This window comes from Volvox carteri (assembly GCF_000143455.1).
Source record: "Volvox carteri f. nagariensis unplaced genomic scaffold VOLCAscaffold_49, whole genome shotgun sequence".
Taxonomy (NCBI): domain Eukaryota; kingdom Viridiplantae; phylum Chlorophyta; class Chlorophyceae; order Chlamydomonadales; family Volvocaceae; genus Volvox; species Volvox carteri.
In genome coordinates this window covers 357,252-369,685 of record NW_003307592.1, presented here as the reverse complement: position 1 = coordinate 369,685, position 12,434 = coordinate 357,252, and the positions used below count along the sequence as shown (strand labels likewise).

Sequence of the window (12,434 nt, the reverse complement as noted above, 5' to 3'; positions counted from 1 at the left end):
GGGACGGGCTCAGAGAGATAGATGTCTGTGTGGATGGTGGAGGTGACGGGCGCGGTGGCGGCGGCGGCGGCGGCGGCCTAGGCGGCGGAGGGCGTGGCGGAGGCCTTGAACGGGGTGACGGCGGCGGCCTAGGCGATGGTGGCGATGGCGGCGATGGCGGTGATGGCTTGGGAGGTGGCGACCTGCCTGCCGTCGACGGGTTGCGTGACGACGGCGGCGGCCGCTGCATTGGCGATCTTACCAGTGGCGGGGATCTCCGCGGCGGCGGCGGGCTGGGCGGCGGCGGCGGCGGCGGCGGCGGCGACCGCGGCGGTGGCGACGGCGGCGGCGGTGGCGGTGGCCGCGGCGGTGGCGGTGGCGGGCTGTAGATTCGCAGCGCCGGCGATCGTGTAACGCCACCTACGCCGGGTACCTGCCGCGGCAGGGGGCTCCTATCATTGCTGCCTTGATATTCCTCGTCTGTGCCGGCTCCGACGGCTTCAGGCATCCTGCCGGCACAGTCCGGGTCCAGCTCGTCCGGCAGGAAGTCGCAGTCGTCGTCCAGGCCATCGCCACAGGTTTGCTCCTTAGACTTAGACCTCCGGCACACGATTACCCTGGCGCCCAACCTAGGATCCCAAGATGTAAAGTTCATTGTAATTCCACTTATCGGATCCAGTGCGATCCCACGCAAAGACGTTGACGCCAGCAGGATTGTACGAGCGTACGGCGTCACCGCAGTGCCCTTGTAGCTGTGCAGCAGTACGTACGGTCCGTTCTCCCATGACCGGTACGGCAGATCGAACAGCTGCGTGTTGATGCGAGCGGAGAAGAAGAAGCGATCGCTTCCGATTTCAACCGCCACAGAAGTACTGGTTCCGGACATTTGCGGCGGTAGATCAATGGGCTGATACATGCCGTATCGAAGGTCGCTGTCCTGGAGCCATCTGTAGGGTCGACCCCACCCCAGCTGGTAGAGGTGAGGCGCGTTGGGGCAGCGGATGCCTTGGCCGCCCGTGGCGCCCATGGGGCAGGTGTGGTCGCACTGGTCGCCCAGGTCACATCCACCGGCTATATCAGCGTGCGCCATGGACAGTGTGTGACCAACCTCGTGAAAAAGAAACTCGATGCTGTTGAACACATCGCCAGACCACCAAATTAAGCCCGTGCCGTATCTGTTCACGCTGCTGAGCTGCCGTATCCACGGTCCAATGGAGCCCGATCCGGCGAATCCGTTACAATCTGCGGAGGAGGAAAAATGGGAGAAAAAAGGAAAAAGTAGATTTGGAAAGGATAAAAAAAGTTTGAAGTGGCGAAGGGAAAGGGATAAGGAGGAGTCGTCGCACTCGCCGAACCGCAAAGCAAATGTGGTGTATAATCAGGCAGAGGAGATATGTTGTGATTGGCCAGCATTGCCCGATGGAATAGAACATTATGGGCCAAGGCGTGTATGTGTGTATGTGTGTGTGTGTGTGTGTGTGCATGTATGTGTGCAAGTATCTGACCGGGCCTGACACTGGCCAGGGGCTGTTGCCCAGCTCCAACGGAAAGACCGCCTAAGCTCCTCTCTCCCGCGGACGGGAGAGGGGCCTGAGGGGCCTACTAAGCAGCCGAGAGCCGCAGGTGCGCTAGCTCCGCTCTCCTCCTCCCCCGGGCGTGTGCATGTGTGTGCATGTGTGTGTATGCGTGTGTGTGTGCGTATATTTGTGTGCGTGTGTATATGTGTGTGTATGTGTGTGTATGTCTGTGTATGTCTGTGTGTGTGCGTATGCGAATAGCCAAGTCCTGCTTGCCTGCCTGCTTGCCCATCTGCCCGCCTGCCTGCCTACCCATCTCCGTACCTGTCCGCGTTGTCTTACCCGCCTTTCAAGTCAAACCCCTACGACCCCCCGGGGAGGAGATCATCGCAGGAAGGAGTATAGCTTGGCCGGACACTACCAAAGACACCACACACAAGCGGCCCCAGCTGCCCACCTTCCTGCTGCCCACCAGGCGCCTTAGGTAGCACCCAGAACCTACCTCGGATTCTGCTGGAGAAATACCTGGGCATCAGGATCACCTTGTGGTGGTAATTGGTCGGCACGATGTTGTACCCCCGCTTCGGGTCGGTAACGATGGAGTCCAAATAGTAATGCCATTTCAGCATGTTGTCGTTGCCACACGTAGAGGTGTTAAAGCTGTTGCCGGTGGGAAACGTAAAGGGCACATTTAGGGTGCCTTGACAAGGGATGTCGATCGGACCCACCACATCCAGCTGCGATGGTAAGACCTGTCCGTAAGAGCACGTCCTGTAGTACTCCATGATCGAGCGCCCTTGGTAGCCAGTGCCGTTGTAAAAGTTCATGACGGCCTGCACAGGGGATATGGGGAAAGAGGGATGCGGCAAGGAGAGTGGATACACACATAAAGGTATACAAGTTATTTTATATTGAAAACAATACTCAAGCAGTAAAAATCCTTGGGGAGTTGTGTGTGTGTGGGGGGGGGGAGGAGACGTGAATGTCAGCTGAAAACCCCGAAATGGGGAGAGGGGACGGGGCGGGGCAGACAATAAGGAGGCAGAAGTGGATGAATGAATGGACCCCACAGCGGGTGAGTGTCGAGGTCAAAAGGGAGGAGATGGACCGCCACTAAGGTGTGTGTGTTCACGTGGGGCCGCGAACGAACCGACAACTTAAGGCGGTGTTGGGCCACACGGTGGACTGATTGGGCATGTTAGCATGGCGGCCCTGACACAAAGCTGTGATGGCCGTGCGGATGGCTGCATACTGTCCATACAGGCTGATTTGCCTGTATTCCCAGGCGACCGACCTATGGATCGCTTTGTTACATTGCTTTGCCTCCTTGCTCTAGGCATACGTGAACTGTTCGCGGGCTGTGATTGTTTTGCGGTCCTGGAAGTTGTAACCCGAAGTACTGTAACTAGAAAAAGGGAAGCCCGCGGGCCACGAAATCGCCAAAGACCACTTAAAGAGATGGATGGACCGCTAGTACAACCACGCACACCAAGCCAGTGGGGCCACTGTCAGCGTCGGTCACCTGTCCATGTGTTTGCCCACCCATCCACTGTCTTTCCACACTGCGTGTCGCAATGGCGCCTACCCTGGTCCTTCCCCCTCCAACCCTCTACCCGCTTCGTGCTTACCCTCCACACACCCGTGCGCTCCCCAGCCATTTCGACCCAAGCTGCCAAAACCCTGGGTGCTCTGCACCCCACCGCAAAGCAGTTCGGTGTAGCGTCCCAGCCCCTGGTGTGATGCGGTTCTCAGAGAGGCGCATTACAGACGGACAGGCTGGCTGTCTCGCTGCTGGGCATATGGCAGGAATGGCATGGCGCCCGACAACCGACACATGTTGCCACTGACCAAAAGGGAGATTGGTTCCCCATTTCTGGCTTTAGGCAGCGCACATCGATTTGCGGTCCTGTGCTGGGGAGGAGCATGTAAGTGTTTCGAGGAGCTCTGCAAGTAGAGCTCCCCCCAGGACCTCAGCGTACCAGGCCCCGCCCACATCCCGCCGATATCTCGGGCACAGACAAGGCAACGAGTCTGTCTGAGCCATGAGTGGCGCTCGGGATTGCGCGCCAGACTGGGTTGCCTACCGCAGGGGTGCTAGTGAAATGGCGGAGGAAATGGCCGCGGCAACACCCACTGGCCCCAAATGCAGCGATGGAGACTGTTGAGACGGAGACTTCCCAGTCCAGCTTGCGCCGTACTGGCTGTCAGGGAGCGGAGCCAAAGACATGGATGTACCTAGAATCGCCACCACGCCCCAAATTGATGAGTACGGAAGGACACACCGGCGGATATCCTAGTTTGGCAACCACCATGGCAACCACTTGTACTAAGGACGCACCATCATCGTCTGATGCCCGGTGCCCTTCAACTGGGAGGTGCAATGCAAACAGTGTAAAACAGTGGACGAAAGGGCGAGGCGGCTGTGCGCTCGCAGCAGGGAGCAGCGGCGGCGCCTGCTACTTGCTTGCCGCCAGTGTCGTGGTGGCGCATAATGTCAAGAGGGATTCATGAGACCCTCAGCTCCCACACCACATACATACATACATCTATCATAAGCACATAGATACATGCATATACGTACGTACATATACATGCACATACATATGTACGTATACCAAAGTTTGGCAGGGAGCATTGCTCCGTTTTTAAGGACCTTCGTTTGCCTGCCGTGTGGAGGCCTCAATTTTACCCTTCGGTAATGCTGCCCTCTGTAAGGCATATGTATGTACGGTAATCTGTGGTTACAAAAGCCAATTATGTGCGAGGTCGAGCAGATCTATCTTACAAGGCCGAAACAGGCAGGAATATAACGCTAATACTTAGTTGTGTGTTGGGCCCTTGGCAGCGTTAGTGAAGGTACTTTATGTACGATTGTAGACAAGCGATCTCAGATTTGACTTACGGCAGCAATGTCAGGATCTCTCTCACCTGTGGGGAGGCCGCCGGAGGCTCGCTGAAGCCACAGAAAGATACGATATAAATGAGAAACGTAGGCCTGGTTGGGGTGTCGATGGTGTCACCAAAGAGGCTGCGCCGCTGCCTGTCGACCGGCTGGGGTAGCCGACAACTAAGCATATTGCCGTTGGTGATATTGACGTAGTCGACTCTTACTATAGAGTTGGGCGCAACCTCATCGTGAACCGTTACATTTGCGCAGAACTCCAAACGGAACATCCTTCCCTCGCCGACTGTCAAGTAAAAACGAGAGCTGTCCAGTCCGTCGACTCTGGACATCAACAGCGCCGTGAAGGTTCCTGCAGATTGGAATTTAAATTTGGGAACATAATGTGCATTGAACCGTCGCATCTTTGGCAGTCACTTTTTGAGCGGCTTTTTAGATGGTCACATACCCGTGGCGGATCCTGGAAGGTTTGTGTTTAGCGGCTGAGCATGAACGCAGCTTAACATTATGAGCATTACCGCAACCACGATGGTCGACGGCAACGCCGATGCAAGCTTGCACCTGGGCGGCATGACTTTCGGTGCACTCCGACTAACTGGTAGACCAGGCAAGGTCCTTCTTATCAGCGGAGGATTTGTAGAGGTAAGAGACAACAAAACAAAGCAGGAAGCTAAGGGGCACCAGCTTGCAGAAGTTTCACAGCCGACCGAGGTGGGCCCATCCGTTGAAGTAAGCCCGATAGCAGGAAACAGATAGATGTGAGTTGTAATCAGTTCACACTAAGCATAACTATTGATTGCCCCGCGATGATAATAATGCGATGAGCCCGCCAGTATTAAGTCGATCTTTCGGTAGTCGTAGCGCCCTCTTCGCGTGTAAAGGCCTTAGTTTGGTGTAAAGTAATAAGTACAAAACTGCGTATTAAATGTTATGGTGTTGTATTTGTAGTTTCAACAGTTTCTTTAAGTGGGCGCCTGACGTCCCGTATTTATATGATCCAAATACGGCGCTATATTCCTGCCCTTATTCCTACACTGTGCAACAGCGTGGAAGTTAAAACTAACATTCCATTAAATCTGTCAAATGCCTTTCCTCATGCACTTCATTTGTATCCCCTTATTTAATCTTTTATTCTCAGAAAAGAAAGCTCAAAAACGCGTCAGTTATTTATTGCGTAACTGAAGAGCGAAGGTGCTGCTGGAATCTGCATTAGCTGTGACCATCCGCCGGCAACGGCCGGCATTGATCTTCAGCAGAGACATAAAGGATAAAGACGTATTATTTTTTCCTAAAAATGCGCTAACCTTACCGGTCAACGACTCTGTTACCAACAGTCGAAAGTGCTATGGTCGGGCTGGAACGGAAATCACAGTAGCGGGGAACTTTCCATACACCGGAGATTACCGGACAGTTACAAGATCAGTTTGAGACATAAAATGGTTTAATGGCATGGACTTATGCAGTCCCCGTGCTGGCGGCGGCACGCCAAAGTTGATGTCGCCAACACGCCCTGATGTCCGCCCAGAACTTTGGCGAGCGGGTTGCAACTCGAATCTGAGTTAGATCATGGCTGAAATATGAGTTGCACTTTGCCCCGCTGCTTCCTTTCAAAGTACTGTAAACGCCTCTCTATCCCCAAACCCGCGCCAGCCGCCAACCGCCGCCTTTATGGATCCCCCGACCCCGCAATTTTGGTCGCAGCCCCTCAGCTCGGTGCACCGTTTGCAAACAAAATCAAAAATTTTAACATTACTCGCACTGCCCTTCGCTGGAAGGGTTGACAAGCAGCCCCTCAGTTGCCCGCCTTCCAGGCTGAACGACTGCCAAGCCTGCTAGCTGCAGATGGTGCGGTACTGCGCACATCCTGTACAACAATCCTCAACCCCATCTTATGCTGCTGATAAGACAGATCGCCGGCCTCCAGTATTCCTCTGTTTATTTTGCACTAGTTGTCTGGTCCAACACTTCGTCCAGGTAGGCGCAAGCTGACTTGTCGCGCATGCCATGGCAGGCCCGCCCAGCTGACCAAAACGCTTGCGAGCCGCGCGATTACCGTCGAGGCTCCACGCCTTTCCGAAGCGCACGATATTTTTTAGGGTTCCAGAAGCCGCCCTCCGGAAGCGGCCATGGTTTCGGCGGGAAACAGCGACCTTAAGTCCGTTTCGGGTTCGGGGCAACGCGTATAGCATAAAAGTACATAAAACGGCCGCCATAGCACGCCAAGTTTGAAACAGGCTTTTGGATCGTTTCCCTGCGCCGTCGCGTTTATTCTTGCGCCCACCGTTATATGGCCTAGGGCGGCAGGGCGGATGGGCTGCTGTCTAGCCACAAAATAAGCACTTACTAATAGCAAATGTTACAATGACCCCTTCAGCATGAAACCACGACCTCACTTCTCATTCCCACAAAAATAAACCCATAATGCACATCATATATGTGAATGTCCTCCATGCTTGGGTTGCACAAGCCTGGAACCTGTTCATGAATTGGAGTCGGTCTCAGCTTCTATGGCTGTAACAGTGGCATTTTCAAGGTGGCACAGGGAACATGACTGTGCACAGGAGAAGGCTATTCGCACAGGAGAAGGCTATTCGCCCTAGACATAAATGAAGCCACAAACTGTCGTCGGATCGTCTGCGAGGAGCCAGCAACGCCTGTTGAGAACAACACACACCGCGGGGTATGATGTGTGAAACAGGGGGGTTTATCTTCGCCCGTGGCAGCTACCCTGCGAAACCCTGCCTTCCCCGGTATTTCGGGGCACCCTCACCCAGTCACCCTAGTCAACTTCTCAGTGGATCGCTCAGGTTCCGCACCCACCACCAGCATCCAACGGAATCTGCCGGGTCGACAGCGGCCAAACTCCATTCCTGGTCGGCTCGCAGGTTAATTTTATCCCAGGTCACCACCGTCCATCAACTAGGGGCGCAATGCCTTCCACCATCGGAAGGACTTCTGACCCTAATGGGTATCGATCCCGGGATCTCCCGGGGTCATGCATGTGGCATACTGCACCGTCGCGTAATTGCGTGCACAAACGAAACGTGAAGGCAATCCCACACATACAGCTTGCACACGAGGTTGCTGAGGTTTGCCAGGCATGGCTGCTGGGCTGTCCATTGACTTTCGCCCGCCATTCGCCAACCCTGTCGGTCCCCGATATGGGGGCGCAGTCGAGGACGTTCTACCTCCGCATGGATTCAGCAGGCGCCGAACGTTTCAATTATTATTGCTATTATAGAATATTCACCAAAATCATGTTCTTGCGCGGTGGACAGCTCGGAAGCGGATATTGTCGGCATTTTTGTAGTACTGCCCTCCAGTGCGCCCTTCCGACTTGCGCGATGACCTTAACGACGTGCGACTTCAACGGATGCACAGCTTTTTACGACGCCATTTGCAGAATCGAAGTCTTCCCTCCGAAGAATGTAGCTAAGCAATGGTCGGTTCAGAACAGCATAAAATTACCGTTATGGCTGTCTGCTACCTGGCGCAGTGGAGCCACGTAAGTGCCACGCAACTGTTGGACTGCAAAAAAGTGCAAATGAGAACATCCGCTCTGGAAAAACGCTGCGGCTTACAGGGTTGCAACTGACTTGCGAGCTGCTCCAACTTGACACAAGAAGAAAGTGAGAGCTCTGCTCTTCGCGGCAAGTAGCCGTAAACACCCCGAAATTGTATGCGATTGAGCAAATGCCGCTACTGCTACGTGTATTCAGGCCGGTGGCCCGGTATTCTGTCGGTCGGCAGGTAGGAATGAGATTGACGCCACCGATGACAAAGCAGTGCTTTCAGCCCTGCGAGCTCTGCAAAACCAGCATGCTAATATCACCACTATTATTGTTCTTATATTGATGCTGGCGCATAATGGAATACAATGGATGCAAAGGTGGATTGGTAAAGTAGCCTAGGCAGGCAAAATGGAAAATGACGACATCACGTGTTGGGTTCACTTGCTTGCTCTTTGCTACACGCAGCGCGCAGGCATAAGTTATGTCGATCTCTGCAATCGTGTCTGTGCTTCTCGTTTAATTTTTATGTACATATGTCTGCTCCAGATGCTTGATTTCGGTTTCACCAGCTTTACAGGTAATGTAGTGATGTCATAAAAGTACACATGCATACATACATACATGCAACAGGGCAACGAAAGATGTGGCCGATGGTGAAACGGACCGGCTCGGCAATAGCAGCTGCACCAGTAATAGTGCACCTGTGGAGGGATAAGAGAATTACCACCCTTAAGCTATGTATGTCTGTCTATAACGCGTTTGTTGCACCGGTGTTTTCATATGGGGTGGAAGCTTCCGGGACCTGCCTTCATTGTATGAGTTTCGAAGGCGCAATTGCTATAGCCCTCGTAGTCCACATGAGCAGGGCGTCTACATGCGGTCCGTATAAGGGCCGACGACCCCGGTAATGGTTTCCCTCTACCCCGAGATGTCACAGCGGCATGGGGCCAACCTTTTACCAGTAGGGGTTTGGAGCTCCACGGTTAAGAGGCCGGGGACGCTGAGTTTTGGCGCTGGGGACGTTACTGAGTGCTGGATGAGCAAGTTCCTACCTTTCCCCACCAGCTTAGGAGCGGAACCCCCCCACTAACATGCATGGTGATGACTCGTAACGCATTACGCCACCCTTAAGTTGCCCGTGGGGAGCATACGAAAAAGGACAATAAATGCTAAGCGGCTGGACACAAGGTGGGAGTGTCCGGATACCCTAGGTGACCCCCGCGCTTTTTCCCAAACGGAAGTCCCGGTGTCAAAGCTCGCCGCCATCAGAACTGGCTGGGAGCGCCCCCGCCTAGGGGCGTGTGTTTCGTGTGGCTGGCGCACACTGAAGCAACAATGCTCCAGCGTTTGCGTCAAGTGCTCATGCGTTTCCTGTTGGGCTGTTGGGAGTCAGAGGTTCATCGGCCCAACAGCCGTGAGTGCACCGCACGTACTAACTGGCTTTGTGACTTGTAGAGCAGTTGAAGACGAATTGCATGTGTTTGCGAACTGCCCTGCTTACATAAGCACGTGGGCTAAGTATGATGGTGATCTCGTGTTTCAAGGGCGCAGCATGTGCACCATTGTGACTGAGGCGCTGCCCCTGGCATTGGCCAGGCACCCTTCGGAAATTTGGGAGGCCAGGCACATTGCGCTAAGGCGATTCACTCTGAAGCGGACAAGGGAGGATGATAATCGGTCCCCGCATGCCCGCATCAATACCATTCTACCGTCCATGGGCCCCTCGGCTTTTATGGACACCACACTTGCAACTTGTAATAGCACAAGCGACAACTGGACTTGGCCTAGGGACTTTAGCTGCTAGTTGAAGGTGTACATCTGGCCCACCTGGCTTGGCTATCGGCTGTGGGCGGGTCTGGGCTCCTTCGCTTATCGCTGACTGTATGAGGCCATCCCTGTCCCTTGGCGCATCGGCATGCGGAATGCAGAATGCATTCGTTACAACCGCCTCGGACCAGGTACGAGTTTGTACATTGTGTGGCACACTAAAGAAGCCAACGATAACCCACGCAGTCAGATTTCACACACATTGCGATAAACCCAAAACAATACCCAGAAACAATGCCTGGCGCCATAGGCGATGTGACCCTCCGCGTTGCTCCATCCCTTCACGTAGCCTAATGTCCATCAAGTTCCTCCAGCCTTCCCACGTACCGCTCCTCCAACTGCTCACACAACCGTTTCCAACTGCGCCATATCTCCAACTACCGTCCCCCACAACTGCCCTGCAAAGACAGCTGTCCTGCCTCTGCAATCGCCGTTCCATGTGCTGCAGCTGTTTTAGCTAACCAGCACCAACCAGCTACTTGTCACGCACTACTCAGACAACCAGGGGTCGTCGAATTCCACGTCTGCTCTGCGTGAGTTTACGACCTGGCTTCCCGACACATGCACACACCTATGGGTGCTAACGATTCTTAATAGCCAACAACCCCTCCCCTGCCACCAGAAGTGTATTTGCGTTACGTACTCCGCACGCCTCCATGCGCACGCACGCCCACACTCACATTGGGAACAACATACTTTTCCAAAAATCCAAAGTGACCACTAATGTAGGAATCTGTAGGCGCCAGCTACTTCTTCCGTTGTTCTTGCGGTTATTGCAGGGACCCCGCGTATCCTCGCGAGTTCATGCACGCCTGGCTGACCTGAGTAGGAGCTCTGGCGGGTGGGAAACTATCCGCTCTTATAAGTTTCTTGGCAGCTCCTGGATTTGCTTTACCTTCAAGGCATCCTACCCTTCTGGTGAGTGTGCAACCCCCCACACGGAACTCTGAAGCAACCTGGATGGGCAGGACGCCCCTTTCCACGTGCACACCACTAGCAGATGCTCAGTAATGTTGCGTGTACCAAACATGCCTGTGTGCGTCCGTGAATGATGGCATGTATGTGTGCCCAAATTCAATCCGATCTTCATGTGGTTCTGCGATACCCATGAAGTTTGTGCCACTGCGCCAGCAGAATTACTTCTCTCTGCCGATGCAATTATAACCCCTGCACCTTTCCGTTCGCTCTGATGACGTTTAAGCATACAGCCAGAAGCCTGGGTTCCACAGCCACCTGTACTCACAGGCTTGCGGCGCTCCTCTTTCCTGCAGGACTTGGCACCCGATCAGACCATCGGGCAACATGACTTGCAAGTCATGTGGATACTTCGCAGGATGAAGGGCCATTGAATGTGAAAACCGTACATGGCCGTACATGGCCGTACATGGCCGTACATGGCCATCGCAGCTCCAAGAGATGGGTAGTAAGTGACATTCTGACTGAACGGGTTCAGCATGGCCTGGGAAGTTACGCAGTCGGCTGTTATGCGGGCATATGCTATGTATCTTCAGCAGTAACTATCGTACAGTACGGCACTGTTGTGGAATAGTGTCAGTTCCTGCTGTGAAGGGCATGTTGCGGTATGTTTCCCTCAAATTAATTTTGGCCACAGCCACCTCTCGGCCACTAGAACAACTAAATCCTACCTAGATGGTGATAATAATAAAGATATTTAATGTTGCATGGTTCAGATACCTGAAGCCAGACCATAAACGAGCCGAAAACCCATTCGTCCATCGATGTCCTAGTTCAAAAACAGAAAGTTTACAGAAGTTTAGTCGTAAGAAGGCGCATTTGCCCCAGGTCGGTGCGCTTCGAGGGGCAGATGCGTCATGCATGGACCCACCGACATACCAACATCAGACGACGCTAGACCTCCGCCCGCAGCAAATGACTGCAATAATATGGAACAGCGCAACTACTGGAGACATCTCGACAGATGCACACGCTCTATCAAATGCTTCCTCAACAATTTCTTTTTGTAGTCAACGATTTTGCACACCCTTCCTTACTTGCACATTTCACAACGCAAGTAGCTAACCTAGCTAGTCCCCGCGCTCATACATCTGTTGCCCAGTGGCGCCGCTGATGCATGGTGGACAACTGAACATGTTTTGGTGAACGGCACTGGCGAATACAAAAATCGGTGATCACAGGAGCTCCGCGCTCTTCCTGTGGGAAAACACACACCCTCACACACCATTACTTGGTTTGCTGTACTAGCGGCAGCAGCCCTCAGACGGCACAAGCTCATGATCATTCGCGTATCTGGTTTGGAATGCACTGGAACAACCTCCATTAGTGTGTGAATGCGGTTTTCAGCATTCCCCAACATTCCCAGCATTCCCCACAAGGATATATTTCTTCAATGCTCGTGTGGGCTAACTGAGTACAGTGCCTGTGGCGCACGTCGTATTACTATTACTTGACAAACTTTGCGCTGCAGTTCATCCAGGTGAATGCCGAAAAGGGCCCATGACACACACCAAATGCAGAGTCGTCTATATGAGGCCATTTTCATTGCATATCTTTCATTTTGGGCCTGCGGCTCGTGTCGGCCCATTACGCCTTCAGAAAGTAACACGCGACCCAACACGCACATACACATATATCTGACTTGTGCTGAATCAATCAGCGCAACCTGTTTAGCCCCGTTTAGCAAATGTCCGTAGCCACGCAACATGTCAACATGTCAAC

At 53.6% G+C, this 12,434-nt stretch overlaps 1 protein-coding gene across 1 annotated transcript in view; it reads right to left on the bottom strand.

The window, feature by feature from the left end:
- Window positions 1-6,587, bottom strand: part of VOLCADRAFT_96079 (uncharacterized protein) — a gene marked incomplete at both ends in the record, with an annotated part of 9,016 nt that extends 2,429 nt beyond the window's left edge. The window contains 6 exons of the mRNA XM_002955128.1: window positions 413-1,221; window positions 1,954-2,329; window positions 3,476-3,697; window positions 3,835-3,864; window positions 4,425-4,750; window positions 6,389-6,587. Of these exons, the coding sequence (XP_002955174.1) occupies window positions 413-1,221; window positions 1,954-2,329; window positions 3,476-3,697; window positions 3,835-3,864; window positions 4,425-4,750; window positions 6,389-6,587 (1,962 nt within the window). The remainder of the gene's footprint in view (window positions 1-412; window positions 1,222-1,953; window positions 2,330-3,475; window positions 3,698-3,834; window positions 3,865-4,424; window positions 4,751-6,388) is intronic.
- Window positions 6,588-12,434: the final 5,847 nt, after the last annotated feature.